This window comes from Ranitomeya variabilis, chromosome 5 (assembly GCF_051348905.1).
Source record: "Ranitomeya variabilis isolate aRanVar5 chromosome 5, aRanVar5.hap1, whole genome shotgun sequence".
Classification (NCBI taxonomy): Eukaryota; Metazoa; Chordata; class Amphibia; order Anura; family Dendrobatidae; genus Ranitomeya; species Ranitomeya variabilis.
The window spans coordinates 284,131,270-284,146,536 of record NC_135236.1 but is presented as its reverse complement, the minus strand read 5'-3'; the positions used below and the strand labels follow the sequence as shown (position 1 = coordinate 284,146,536).

General features: G+C 41.6%; 1 protein-coding gene across 3 annotated transcripts in view; it reads right to left on the bottom strand.

Moving 5' to 3' along the window:
• LOC143773615 (uncharacterized) overlaps positions 1-15,267 on the bottom strand; it is a 42,492-nt gene that overhangs the window by 19,188 nt on the left and 8,037 nt on the right. For 2 of the 3 annotated variants that reach the window (XM_077261010.1, XM_077261011.1), the window contains exons 5-8: positions 11,860-12,309; positions 11,055-11,177; positions 5,532-5,936; positions 2,900-3,037 (exon numbers count right to left, since the gene is read on the bottom strand). In XM_077261010.1, the coding sequence (XP_077117125.1) occupies positions 2,900-3,037; positions 5,532-5,936; positions 11,055-11,177; positions 11,860-12,309 (1,116 nt within the window). The remainder of the gene's footprint in view (positions 1-2,899; positions 3,038-5,531; positions 5,937-11,054; positions 11,178-11,859; positions 12,310-15,267) is intronic. The other variant, XM_077261012.1, reaches the window with a different exon arrangement.

The following is a 15,267-nucleotide window of genomic DNA, read 5'->3' as shown; positions in this document are numbered from 1 at the left end:
CTACATTGCAACCCAAAATACTTTGGTAATCTTCAGATTTCATGATGCCTTACCTACAGTCAATGCACTCTGTGCCAGAGGCAGCAAAACGACCCCAGAACATCTTTGAACCTCCACCATATTTGACTATAGGCACTGTGTTCTTTTTTTGGTAGTCCTCATTCCATTTTCGGTAAACAGTAGAATGACGTGCCTTACCAAACACCTCTAGCTTGGTCTCATTTCTCCACAAGACACTTTCCTAGAAGGATATTGGCTTACTCACTTACTTGTCCCTGTGTCAGCAGTGGGGTCCTCCTGGGTCTCCTGACATAGTGTTTCATTTCATTGAAATGTCAATGGATAGTTCGCGCTGACACTGAGGCACCTTGAGCCTGCAGGACAGCTTGTTTTTTTTTAACTTGATTGGGGCTGTATATCCACCATCCGGACTATCCTGCATTGCAACTTTTCATCAATTTTTCTCTGCTGTCTGTGTCCAGGGAGATTAGGCACAGTGCCATGGGTTGTAAACATCTTGATTATGTTTCACACTGTGGACAAGTGAACATCAAGATCTCTGGAGATAAACTTGTAACCTTGAGATTGTTGATATTTTTCAACAGTTTTGGTTCTCAAGTCCTCAGACAGATGCCTTCTCTTTCTGTTCTCCGTGTTTAGTTTTTTACACATGACAAACAATGTAAACATTGAGTCATCTTCTCCCTTTTTTTATGGTTTCAGGTGTGATTTTTCATATTGCCCACACCTGTTACTTGCCACAGGTGAGTTTGAATGAGCATTGCATGCTTGAAATATAATTGTTTACCCAAGTTTAGAAAGGTGGCAACAATTTTGTTTGGTCAATTTATGGAGTTTTGTGTGAAATTATGTCCAATTTGCCTTATTTGCAGTTTTGTTGTGTTGTTCCAATAAGGAAATAAACATGTGTATTGCAAAACATGTGTACTTGCAATAATTTTCTGGAAGGAACATTTCATTTTCTGAAACAATTTCAAGGGTGCCAACACATTCAGCCATAACTGTACTTGTAACTGATATATTAATAATCATACAGCAATCATACAATCATACAATCTGGCAAAAATTAAGAGACCACTGCAAAACTGTCAGTTTGTCTAATTCTTCTCTTTATGGGTATATTTTTGAGTAAAATGTAAATTGTTCTTTTAGTCTATAAACTTCTGACAACATGTCTCCAAATTCCCAAGCAATAAATTATTTTTTTTCTGAAAAGGAGAAATGGTCCAAATTAAAAAAAATCCAGTGCTTTCAGACCTCAAATAATGCAAAGAAAACAAGTTCATAATCATTTAGAAACAACAATACTAATGTTTTAACTCAGGAAGAGTTCAGAAATCAATATTTTGTGGAATAACCATGATTTTTAATCACAGCTTTCATGTGTCTTGGCATGCTTTCCACCAGTCTTTCACACTGCTTCTGGCACAAAAATGTAATCAGTTCTTCTTTGTTTGATGGCTTGTGACTATCCATCATCCTCTTGGTTACATTCCAGAGGTTTTCAACGGGGATGAGGTCTGGAGATTGGGCTGCCCATGACATGGTTTTGATGTGGTGATCTCTTAATTTTTGCCAGAGCTGTATATTTAAATCATGTACATGCCCTAGTTATGTTTAACCAGATTACTTGTTAAATTCTAGTTCTGTACTTTATCCCATTCATATTAACTGCAGATGACTACAGATGTTGCAGTGCTGAGTTTGCCGTTATAGCCATGGTGTCATTAAGGATTTGTGGCAGATATGGACCAGTTGTCTTTATGGCTGGTCAGCTGATGTTGGTTTGTAACCACTGCAACCCCTTTTAAATTATCACATGACCCATCAGCTGATCGTCGGTTCTTCTTCTATGCAGACCAGCTAGGGATGTGGAGCTCTCCTGTGACGGTGGTGTTGCTGCTGTTTGAGTTCTGATTCCTGGTGCCGTTTGCTCTGCTGTTGTGAAAGTTAGCAGCAGAGCCCGAGCTGAGTATTTTCCTCTTTGTCTGTTCTCTGTTTGTCCCTTCCTTTGTGTTTTACCATCTGCAGTGGTGAGGCTAGAGTCCTTGCTGGCCAGTGCACTAGACAGGGTTAATAGAGGTGACAGTCAGGGATTAGGCACGTGATGGGGGCAGGGGGGAGGACCCACATAGGGCATTAGGGAAGCTTAGGGACAGGCATAGGTTGGTGTCAGGAGGTGTCCCATCCCACACTCCATACCGTTAGGGCTTTCTCTCCTTTTTCCATCCCGTCTTATTTACATGCTGTGTTGTCCGCCGAACGTACCTATGTCCGAGCATGACATATGGTGCCTGTGCTTTGTTGTATCATATGCCATAATATCTCAAATACTTATCTGTGTTTGCCACAGATCTGCAGTGATACTTACTATTTTATCTTGCAAGACTTTCACTATTTGAAAAATTGATGCATGCTAAAAATGAATGGCAAGGCTTCCTTCTTTATTTGCCTAAATCTCTAAGTGTTTTAGGCTACGGTCAGACAGCCGTAGACTTTCTCATATGAGAGAACCATAGCACACTATGAGGAGAAGATGGAGAACAAGATTTCTCCATCATTTGCATTCTAATAGTCCCCAGAAATCAGACTGCACTCAGATGTGTTCCGAGTGCAGTTCGATAATTTCTATGCACTCATAGACTTGAATAGGTGTGTGTCACGCTGCAATTTTTTTCAACTAACAGATTATGTCAGTGAAACAATCGTGCATCAGCGCTGCCCCACTAAAGAACATTGGGTCGAGTGCTAGCTGATAAAAAATCAGATAGCACTTGTCCCATGTATACACTCGTGTGAGCGAGCCCTTACTATTGTAGTAATATTGCTATAGAAGACATATTCCTTTGTGCAATTACTGAATTATCACAATACTCACCTCATTTCTCACCAGAACGCCATTTGCAGGCACTTGAGCCATATGACCAAAAAAAGTGCTCGTCTGCGTCGTAGTCACTGCAGCTACTGCTAAGGTCTGATTGGTTGTTTCCCAGAATTTTAACCAAGGATCTCGTCTCTGTGTGACATTAGAAATATACTGAATATTAGGTGAATACATTACTAGTAGAGATGAGCTAATCAATTTGCAGGATCCCGTTCCAGCAGATGTAGCATTATTCCATGGCTGCCAGACTTGAGACCTGTAAACCACCTCCTACTTTCTGGCATCTACGATGCCTCTCCTGATCGGTAGTCCCGGCACAACATCATGTGTGCATCAAGCCACAACTATGGCATTACGCTGGGTCTACAAATTAGAAGAGATGCAGGGGATTCCAGCAGTCAGTTCTCAGAGCTCCCATCCAGTGGCCACAGAATACTGCCGTCTCTGCTGGACCAGGGACCAGCAAACGTATTCACTCATCTCTAATTTTATAAGATTACATTAACATCAAATGCAAACCAATCCAAAGCCTGACAATTGATGATAGTGGAGTTTGGAGAGAGGTGTATCCTACCTGTGCTGCATGATTGCTAGATGGTACTGTTAGACTTTCTTAGTTATAAAACTGCACAAAGAGATATCCCACCACAGCAATAATAATCAATGAAGGCACAGAACATGAGTAATGCACACAGTGATATCCCAACAGAGTAATAATATAATGAGTAATGCACACACGGATATCTCACAGAGTAATAATAATCAGTAAAGTCACAGAGCATGAGTCATGCACATAGTGATATCCGAGGCAGAGAGTCTGCAAACTATAAGCATGCAAGTTTAACTTCTACTGTGGGCAAAATCTTTGAGTTTTCTTAGAGATGCTATCCTGGAGTATCTCATTAAAATAACCCCATAAACCAGCATCAACATGGGTTTATGATGGACTGTGAGGGACTGGTCCTGTCAGACTAATCAGATAATCTTCTTTGAGGAGGTAAATTCCAGACTGGACCAGGTTAAAGTTATGGATGTTGTCTGTCTGGACTTTTCAAATGCGCTTGACACGGTGGCACATAAAAGGTTGGGACACAAAATAAAAACAATTGGACTAGGGGAAAATATTTGTAATTGGTTAACAACTAACCCAATGGCAGGAGAAAAAATGGTTAGTAATGGAATAGGCTCTGATTTGGTCACAGTTAAAAGTGGGATACTAAAGGGGTCAGTATTGGGTCCTCTCCTTTTTAATATATTTATTAATTACCTTTTACAGAACCTACAGAGAACAAGTTCCATATTTGCAGATAATACTAAACTTGGCAAGGTAATCAACATAGAGGATGATAATTTAAAATTAAAAAGAGAATAAACTGGAAGGATGCAGAGAAATAGCAATGGATACATTTAAGATCGTGGGTATAGCAAATAAAACTGGTTAAAGCTGTTGATGAAAAAGACATGGGTGCATGAGTGGCAGTAAACTCCACAGTAGTGACCTGTGCCAGGCAGCTGCCGTCAATGCAAATAAAATCATGGGATGCATTAAAAGAAGTATCGATGCTCATGGCGAGAATATAGTTTTGCCTCTACACAATGTACTAGTGCGGTCAAACATAGAATACTGTGTACAATTGTGTGCTCCAGTGAATAAGAAGGACGTAGCTGAACTAGAGTGAGTGCAGGGAAGTGCAACCAAGGTTAGTAAGGGAACTGTAATACCAAGACAGGTTATCAAACTTGGCCTTTCTTGAAAAATCTAATATTACAGTTTTTAGGTACTGGATTTTGTGATGGGATGTTGATCCAGGGATCTAGTCTTATTGTTGTTTGTGGAGTCGGAATTTTTTTTTTAACTTCAACTAGCATTTGCCTCAGGGTTTTTTGCCTATGTCTGATCAACATGTTAGGTTACAGGTTGAACTCGATGGACCTTTGTCTTCTTTCAACTTGAAGACTATACTGTATGCTGCCACCAGAGTAATAATAATCAGAAATGTGATAGAACATGAGTAATGCAGAAAGTGATTTCCAGAGTAATAATAATCAATGAAGTCACGGAACAGACATAATGCACACACTAATCTCACATTACAGGAATAGTAAATATGTTGATGTTATGGCACATTCATAAAGTTGAATTTGGATCTTTTTCCTACCAGACAGAAATAGACGCAGGGGACACTATTGATTATAATAGGGCCTGTGTGGGATGTGTTATGTGTCTGTTTATTGGATGGAACAAGAAACTTGTCATGTATATTACAGTCAATGGCTCCCTTCTGCTTCCATTTGCTTTCTTTTGTTTTTATAAAACAGATTTGTATTCCAGTTGAATTTCATTACTTCAGTAATGCAGGTGTGAACTGAGTCCAATAAATACAGTGGTGTCCCAGTGCAGGGGCAATAAATAGCTATGTGTCTGATCAGGGATAATACAACATGGATATCACACCACGTGAATAATTACCAAAGTGAAGCAAAGTAACCACACAAGTCTGAAAAGTTACAATAATGTCACAGTGCAGAGTGATATACATGAATAATATACAATATCATCTTCTGTATTCCACATTAACCGTTACTGATGGCTCTATTCATCCAGCAATCCATTAACAAAGCTTACCAAGTGATGTAGATGAGTAAGTCCTGATCCCATTCCCTGATACATATCTGATGTAGTTGCTGTCCCTGCCTTGTTTAGCTGATCCTCATTTTTTTCATTTGGTTCCTTTCTATTCTCTTTATTCTGTTTTTCGTCGTCTGTATCTTCTGCGTCCTCTCTTTTCCTTTTTATTACTCCGTTCCTTATATAACTTCTCAGAGTTTGCATCTCCCCTAGATCTTTCATTTCTGGATCAATTATCTGCCCCTCCTCCTTTCTTTTATTTTCTGGGTGTATTTCTTCATTCAGCCGATTATCAGTTTGTTTTAATGGGTCTATATTATTGCTTCCGCCTGGTACATGTGTACTTTCAGCAGTGTCTAACTTAATCTTCTGTAGCTCACATGTATTATTTTGTGAAGATACCTAATATGGAAGACAGGTAAAAGATAAAAATTACATTACACCCATAAATAACTATTTAAAGTGATTTTCTAAGCTTCTAAAATTACGTGTCTGAATTCACACCAAAATGTTGCCACCGTATATCTTAGAAGTAGTTTTGCACAGTTCTGTGCAGGACATTTGTTTGATGACGCAGGGTTCATATTTGACAGTATTACCATGTAAAGGAATACAGTTCCAAGATTTCATGTCACAGGAATTGCCTTCTGGTACAGCGTGGAAGCGATGTTGTTGGCGCGAAACGGCCGTCGTCGATCCCTGCTTACCTCCTCCTTTTTCACACTACCTCGTGCCGTGAAGAAAATGGTGATGTTTTATATGTCTTAATAAAGGACTTAGACCACACTGAGGTTGGTGAGCGCAGCTGCATTTTTTCTATTTTTTTACCTGGTACAAGCTAGTGCTGTCATTATTTTCAGAGACATTGTTCTGCTGCTCACTAACTGGCCAGTATATGGATATACATCGAGTCCAGAATCAGAGATGAAGAAGGGTAAACTAGTGAGAATTCAGGATAGCAGGAAGAAAAGCAGGAGAAATACACCAAAGACATGCTCATGTGACTGCATATATAAATCATACCATACCTCCCAACAGAAACATGTAGCCCCTAGCCACACTCATTTACCATTGTTTTATACCCTGGCAGGAGGAGATGTGGCAATGAGGGACATTCAGCAGATAATAATAATAATTGTATTTCTATAGCGCCAACATATTCCGCAGCACTTTACATTATAGCAGATGCTTGAAACTGCAGGGCATAGACCCAAATCTGAGAATGTCACACTATATCAGGGCCATTTGGGTCTAAAAATAAGTGGATTCACTGAACTCTGGTCTAGTGTCCAGGTTAGTGGTATTTGGCGGCTAGAAGGAAGGCCCACAAATCTCTTATTTTCCAGTGTCCCGGGCACGGCTTTTGATTACCCAGGGCTGACGTGAGTTCATCCTGGTCATCTCTTGTTGGAACCTGTGGATTTATTTTTTGTCCATTCATTCATAGTCGTAGCAGCCAGAGCTTTCTCATTTTTACATTAGCTTCACTTTATGACTTCTGGCTGTTTTGTGTCTGTGGGGCCGGGTTCACATGTAGTGAAAATACAGAGTTCTTTGTTTTCAGCAGGATCTGCACAAAACTACGCAATAACTATCTTATCTGGCTATTGAACTTTTGTTTATTTTTTTATGCCTTATTCCCCTTATTTGATGTATTTTTGTTGCTAATGTGAAGCAGCGTTTTTAAGTGTTTTTTGATAGTATAGAAAAGCTTTCATTCTACACTTAAAAAGTAAGTGTAGTTTTTTCCGTGCGTTTTTTAGGCTCCACATACAGGTGCATCTCACAAAATTAGAATATCATCAAAAAGTTAATTTATTTCAGTTCTTCAATACAAAAAGTGAAACTCATACTATATAGATTGATTACAAACACAGTGATCTATTTCAAGTGTTTATTTTTGTTAATGTTGATGATTATGGCTTAAAGCCAATGAAAACCCAAAAGTCATTATCTCAGTAAGTTAGAATACTTTATAACACCAGCTTGAAAAAATAATTTTAACATCTGAAATGTTGGCCTACTGCAATGTATGTTCAGTAAATGCACTCAATACTTGGTCGGGGCTCCTTTTGCATCAATTACTGCATCAATGTGGCGTGGCATGGAGGCCATCAGCCTGTGACACTGCTGAGGTTATATGGAAGCCCAGGTTACTTTGATAGCATCCTTCAGCTCATCTGCATTGTTGGGTCTGGTGTCTCTCATCTTCCTCTTGACAACAAGAGAATCTATGGGGTTAAGGTCAGACGAGTTTACTGGCCAATCAAGCACAGTGATACTGTTGTTTGTAAACCAGGTATTGGTACTTTTGGCAGTGTGGACAGGTGCCAAGTCCTGCTGGAGAATGAAATTTCCATCTCCAAGAAGCTTGTCGGCAGAGGGAAGCATGAAGTGTTCTAAAATTTCCTGGTAGACGGCTGCACTGACTTTGGTCTTGATAAAACACAGTGGACCTACACCAGCAGATGACATGGCTCCCCAAACCATCATTGATTGTGGAAACTTCACATTAGACCTTGGAAATCAAGGCCCCAGAGTCTGGAGGAAGAGTGGATAGACAGACAATTCTATCTGCTTGAGGTCTAGTGTGAAGTATCCACAATCAGTGACGGTTTGGAGAGCCATGTCATCTGCTGGTGTAGGTCCACTGTGTTTTATCAAGACCAAAGTCAGTGCAGCCGTCTACCAGGAAATTTTAGAGCACTTCATGCTTCCCTCTGCTGACAAGCTTTTTGGAGATGGAAATTTAATTCTCCAGCAGGACTTGGCACCTGTCAACACTGCCAAAAGTTCCAATTTCAGCAAGTTTCTTCAATTTGTGGCAAGTGTATTAAAAGTTCCTCGATCATGTTGCCTTGTAAAAATGTTTTCCTTTTGGGAGGCATTCATATTTATGTATAAATGCCTGTGTAGTGACCCAGTCCAGAGTGTGTCCTTCCCTTTAAGTAATCCTGGATTGTGAGTAGCTTCTGTACACTACAGCTCACTCTCTAACTGCCCCTCTACATTATTACCTGCATTTGTGAGCTGTAATTCTCTATTTCTAGTCACCTCCATTTTAGATGCAATGCTTTTGTCATTTGCTGTGTTCTGGCGCCATCTAATGGTGAAAGTGTACAATGACTCATAACTATTGTTTTGTAAGGATCTGAGATGTGAATTCGGCGTCCTATTGGCCTGCTCCTAATGACATGGTCAATAGGAGGAGCTGTTTTCAAGGTGAGTCTAGAATGTTCTTTAGTCTGAGGGATGCCTTCAGGGAGAGCAGAACACACATGGAGGCTGTTTTCACTACAAGTTCTGCAGGCCTAAGAGCCTGGATTCCCTCTCTAACCAGTACAGACATCATTCTAAAGTCTTTCTGACTGGACTCACCTCAGTTTTTACATTTACCTATAAGTACTTGTGCACGTGCCATGACACACTGTGGAGTTAACCCCAAGTACAGGTCTGTAACCTCTAACTGCTGTGTCTACCTCCTTCTGTAAACTACCAAAAGACACTGTCCAGTGCTCTTAAAAGCTCCAGACCCCAATCACATCTCAGCATCTAAGTGTGAACTGTAAAGGTACCTTCACACTAAGCGACGCTGCAGCGATACAGACAACGATGCTGATCGCTGCAGCGTCGCTGTTTGGTCGCTGGAGAGCTGTCACACAGACAGCTCTCCAGCGACCAACGATGCCGAAGTCCCCGGGTAACCAGGGTAAACATCGGGTTACTAAGCGCAGGGCCGCGCTTAGTAACCCGATGTTTACCCTGGTTACCAGCGTAAAATGTAAAAAAAACAAACAGTACATACTTACATTCGCGTCCCCCGGCGTCCGCTTCCTGCACTGCCTGAGCGCCGGCCCTAACAGCAGAGCGGTGACGTCACCGCTGTGCTGTACTTTCACTATCACTTTACGGCGCTCAGTCAGTGTGGGAAGCGGACGCCGGGGGACGCGAAGGTGAGTATGTACTGTTTGTTTTTTTACATTTTACACTGGTAACCAGGGTAAACATCGGGTTACTAAGCGCGGCCCTGCACTTAGTAACCCGATGTTTACCCTGGTTACCAGTGTAAAACATTGCTGGCATCGTTGCTTTTGGTGTCAAACACGACGATACACGCCGGTCTGACGACCAAATAAAGTTCTGAACTTTGTTCAACGACCAGCGATATCACAGCGGGATCCTGATCGCTGCTGCGTGTCAAACACAACGATATCGCTATCCAGGATGCTGCAACATCACGGATTGCTAGCGATATCGTTTAGTGTGACGGTACCTTAATTGCCATGGACTACCCATGAGAGACTATTCCTTATTTGTTCCAAGTTATAATTCCTGTTCCTGCTGAAGTAAAAGCAACTGTTATCCCTGAGACCGGTGTGTGCCATAATTCCTTCGGTTGCGGACACCGTGTGGGGGTGGATAGCAGGGAACATTCGGCCTGGTCATTACTAGTGATGAGCGAATATACTCGTTACTCGAGATTTCCTGAGCATGCTCGGGTGACCTCCGAGTATTTTTTAGTGCTCGGAAATTTAGTTTTCATCGCCGCAGCTGAATGATTTACATCTGTTAGCCAGCATAAGTACATGTGGGGGTTGCCTGGTTGCTAGGGAATCCCCACATGTACTTATGCTGGCTAACAGATGTAAATCATTCAGCTGCGGCGATGAAAACTAAATCTCTGAGCACTAAAAATACTCAGAGGACACCCGAGCATGCTCGAGAAATCTCGAGTAACGAGTATATTCGCTCATCACTAGTCATTACACTTGTATTGAGTCTTCACCTGTTTATAATTTTTCTTTATAATGTTGAAATAAGGAATTAGAAAAATTGCAATAATAATTAAAACACTATAATTACACAGAATTATTTTTTATACAAATGTTATAATAATATTTTACTTGGAAGAAGTCACATTCAACATGGTATATTTACAGTATATCATGTTATTATTAAATACACTTTGTTTGTTTTTTATTCTGGTGTATAATTTAATACATTTTTCTAATTTCTACATTTTTTGCATGTGTTTTTCATAATTTTGGTGTGTGATTTTATTCATATATCATTTTTTCACTTGCACTGTGGAAAAATTCATGGATACTAGTAATGTGCAGTTTTGTAATGTCATTCGATTATTTTTTACTTGCTATAAGTAACACCTAATTGTTAAGTGAATTAAGAACATCTGTGTTATACCTTGTAAAAAATATATATATAAATGACTGCATGTTATTTGACCATTAGTCATGAGTAAGACTGCTTAGTGCAGTCGAAACACGTCGACTGGATCATGTCGAACATGTAAATTTTTCATTTGTATGCACTATATTTTCTTTTGAAAAAGAAAAGAAAAGGAAAATCCAGTCCTGTTGAGCCGGACTCCAATTTTTTCTATTATCATAAATAGAGTTAAAAACAAACAAATGTGTAAATTGGGCCTTAAAAATTTCAATGATTTACCTTAATTTTACTCATGACATTGTATCTCCATTTGGCCAGTGGATCATCAGTTACCTGCATATGACTCACTTTTAAGCAATATGAAGTGCTTGAGACCCCCTCTGGTGACATAGTGTGGTCTATGCCTATTACGGACACAGGTGTAAGAGGAGTATCCATCCCTCGATGTTTTATTAACTGAAAAAAAAATCAATAACATATTTTAAAAATTATAACAATTACAATTTCCTATTTTTGAAAAAATGTCTGTTTGAATATTCCATAATATACTGTATAATAAGGTAAAGGCTCCTTTAAAATGTAGAAGTGGTTTTCTTATCAATTAATTGGCTATTCTCAACTGGGTAAGTTGTCAAATATACACAATATAGGTGATCTCTTACTGATCGCTGGGGGTCTCCCACCGATCCTGAAAATGGTGTTTTGAAATAAACTCCCTACATCGTTTATGGGACTAACAGAAATTGCTTAGTGCTATTCAATGACATTTGTCCCATAGACAATGAATGAATGTGTGGCCAATGGGTCCAACCGGGGCCCCAGCAGTTGGGCCCCCAGTGATCAGCAAGGTTATCACCTATCTGATGGAAAGGTGATAACTTGTCCAGTTTAGGATAATTCTTTACCTGTTTTAACTGGATGCCTTGGGACATTATAAGTGTGTGGCATACCTTTCAATTAACAAAATAAAATGTATACTATGAAATTTAATAATGGGCGCTCTTTAAAAATAAAAAGTCCTAGCATGGTATAAAAATGACAAGAAAAAAACCCAATCTATACTTATTTACTGATTCCCTGTGATGCCCTGGTACATAGAACTAATCTTACTTTCTCTATCCTAGAGGGTTTCTCCTACCTGTCCTTCCGTAGCCATCTCTTCTTGGAATATTTGGGCTTGATTCTCAAATTGCATCTGGGCAATTTCTAAGTTTCCTGTTTGATATGAAGTCTCCACAGAATGGGTAGAAATCTCTAGCTGTGTGTCTGTCTGCATGTGACAGTGTTCTCCTTGGTTTGGATTATTTTGGATTATGGCAAGGTTTTTCGATATGGAGAACATCACTTCACTACTCTCTACTTTTTCTTCATATCTTTCCTGTTGTCTTTGTATACCCCCTCTGCAATATTCATTCACGATTGTCTCCTGTATTGGGTGATTGTTCATGCTTTTGTCATTCATTCCTTCATAGTTTTCAGTCTTTGTTGAAATGTCCATGATAGAAATGGAAAAGGGACTATTACTGTCACTACTTCTATTGATTTCTTCTGCTGTCATCTTTAGTGACCCTGGAGCCTGAGTAGACAACTTCAAAAGACAAGATCAATAGATTCATTTATCCAAGCAAGTGCTATTTAAATTGGCTAATATTTAAAAATAACTATTCACCAGTTGTTGCATGTTAAACTGGCCACATCATGATAAAGTATCTGAAAAGCTGAATAAAACTTAGATTTTTCTTTTTTTTTATTTCTATTCTCCATTGCGGAAATATTGGCTTTAAAAGGTTAGGACATCTAATATGCTAATTTCCTATTCAAATAGGGAGTGTTGACAGAAATTCTTCTTTTGGGCGTTAACTTTTTCTCTGTATGACATTACCCAATCATAACATAGTGCAAGGTCTTGTAAGGTAAAGAAGAAGACACTTTTTGCTACCATGGATTCTATTGTTGTTCTCTTCACCTTTGGATCTTATGGAGGATTGGGATCATCCTCTTTATGGCATACTTGCAACCTCTACCTGAATATCAATTTATTTGCGTTGAGGTGCAGCCCTACACTTGCTACTTTACTGCCCAATCATACTGACTCCTAAAGTTTAGAGCACTTAATATGCTAATTTCTCCTTCAACCAAAGTGACATTAGCGGAGATTCTTCTCTGGAGGCATTCACCTTTTCCCCTCTATGACGATGCACTAATCAAAAGAAGGCAGTGCTGTAAGGAGGTCGACCGGACCACGGGAACCTGCATGCCGGGTCCGGAACTGGAAAGGCTGCATCCTCTGTTCCTGGGGGGGAAAAGCTTGAAGGGGGCAGACCTTCCCCTGCTGTGAGAGGGACGCCTGAGTGAGCCGGACTTTCCTCCTGACGAAGAGGGACGGGGAGAGCCTAAAAAAGGTGCACAGTGTCAGAGGCATAAGAGGAAAAAGCACGCGAAGCAGGGGAGTCTGGCGCTGCAGAGCAGTGCAAAGGGCAGCACAGAAAGCAGCGCACAGAGCGGTGAGTGGCGTGCTCTGCTTCCCCCACTAGAGAGTACCTGTGGCACCCCAGGAGTTCAGGTACCACAGTGATGCTGCCTTCCTCTCGGGGAGGGTAGTGCCATGCCTGGAGACAAGTGGGATCCCTTTGGCAGGTAAATCTTACACACAACATATTCTAACTCCAGGCCAGAAGGGGGAGCTCAAAACTCTGTTTTAGGGGAACTTCCCTCAATAAAGATCCTGGTCTGGAGGAAGAGGAGTCAGTTCAGTCTGGAGCAGACAGTGAAGGTAGAGGAGTGATTAGGAGCTCAGGGAGGCTGCAATTAGGCCTCCTGTGAGCCAGAGCGACTCATACCAGCATGGTGACAGGCAGTATAGAAGGAGCCCCTTTCGCCTGCAGAGAGCCGTGCGGAGCAGAGTCGGGCTAAGCAGAGCCGTGCTGAATAGAGCCAGTGAGAGCAGAGCCAGCGAGAGCAGAGCCATCCAGAGCAGTGTAGAGCCAGATGTTGCAGCAGCCACAGAGAGGAGTGCTCCATCCTGGAAGCACCAGTGCCACGCAGACCAGCATCCGCGGTTGCTCGCCACCAACAGCGCGGACCAGCGAGAGCAAGATGTGCAGTGTGTGTCCAGTGACTGCCACAGAACCGAGTGCTGTACACTACATGACCATGAGTACTGCACAAGCGCTGCCCAAGAGAGACCGCAAACGAGACTGAAACTTGCGCCCTGACGTTGTCAGCAGATAGTTGTCCTGACATTTGTGACCTGATTTTTCCATTGAAGACAGTTTAGGAGCCACATTGGGCTTGTACAGGACTGTGGCCCACACCTTTGTTAGTCACTGCATTATATGGACTGGGGCAGTGGAAGGTACCAGAGACCGACCGCTGCCACCAGAAGACGGATCATCAACTACAGGAAAAGGCATTGCACCCGGCGTTGCTGGTGCTATTGAGTTCACAGCAGGAGCTGTAGTTTTGGGACTTCCTGATATGCTTGCTATTGAACTGTTGTTCACTTGACCCGATCCCATCCCACTTCATCCCAAATCTCGCCACAGTCCTCATCCCAACCCTAACCCACCTCTTCAACTTATCACTAACAACTGCTGTTTTCTCCTCAAGCTTAAACATGCCTCAATCACACCTATCCTCAAAAAGCCCTCTCTTGACTCATCCTCTGTATCTAGCTATCGCCCTATATCACTTGTCCCCTACGCCTCAAAACTACTGGAACAACACGTCCATTTTAAACTGTCCTCCCATCTCTCTTCCTGCTCCCTCTTCGACCGCTTACAATTTGGCTTCCGGTCACACCACTCCACTGAAACTGCCCTAACTAAGGTCACCAATGACCTATTAACCACCAAGAGCAAGAGACACTACACTGTTCTTCTCCTCCTGGACCTGTCCTCTGACTTTGACACAATGGACCATTCCCTGTTGCTGCGGACCCTCTCATCCCTTGGCATCACAGACTTGCCCCTATCCTGGATCTCGGCATACCTAACAGACTGGACATTCAGCGTCTCCCACTCACACACCACCTCCTCACCTCGCCCCCTATCTGTCGGAGTCCCGCAAGATTCAGTTTTAGGGCCCCTGCTCTTCTCCATTTACACCTTTGGCCTGGGACAGCGCATAGAATCTGACAGTTTTCAGTATCATCTCTATGCTGATGACACGCAGATCTACATCTCTGGACCAGATATCACCACCCTACTAACCAGAATCCCTCAATGTCTGTCCACTATTTCATCCTTCTTCTCCGCTAGATATCTAAAAATTAACAGAGACAAAACAGAATTCATCGTCTTTCCCCATCTCAAGATCCCCCCCAACAAACCTATACATTACAGTAAACGGCTGCCAACTCTCCCCAGTCCCACAAGCTCGCTGCCTTGGGGTAATCCTTGACACTGATCTCTCCTTCAAACCACATATCCAAGCCCTTTCCACTTCCTGCCGCCTTCAACTCAAAAATATTTCACGGATCCATACATTCCTAATCCAAGAATCTGCAAAAACCCTAGTCCATGCCCTCATCATCTCCCGCCTCAAC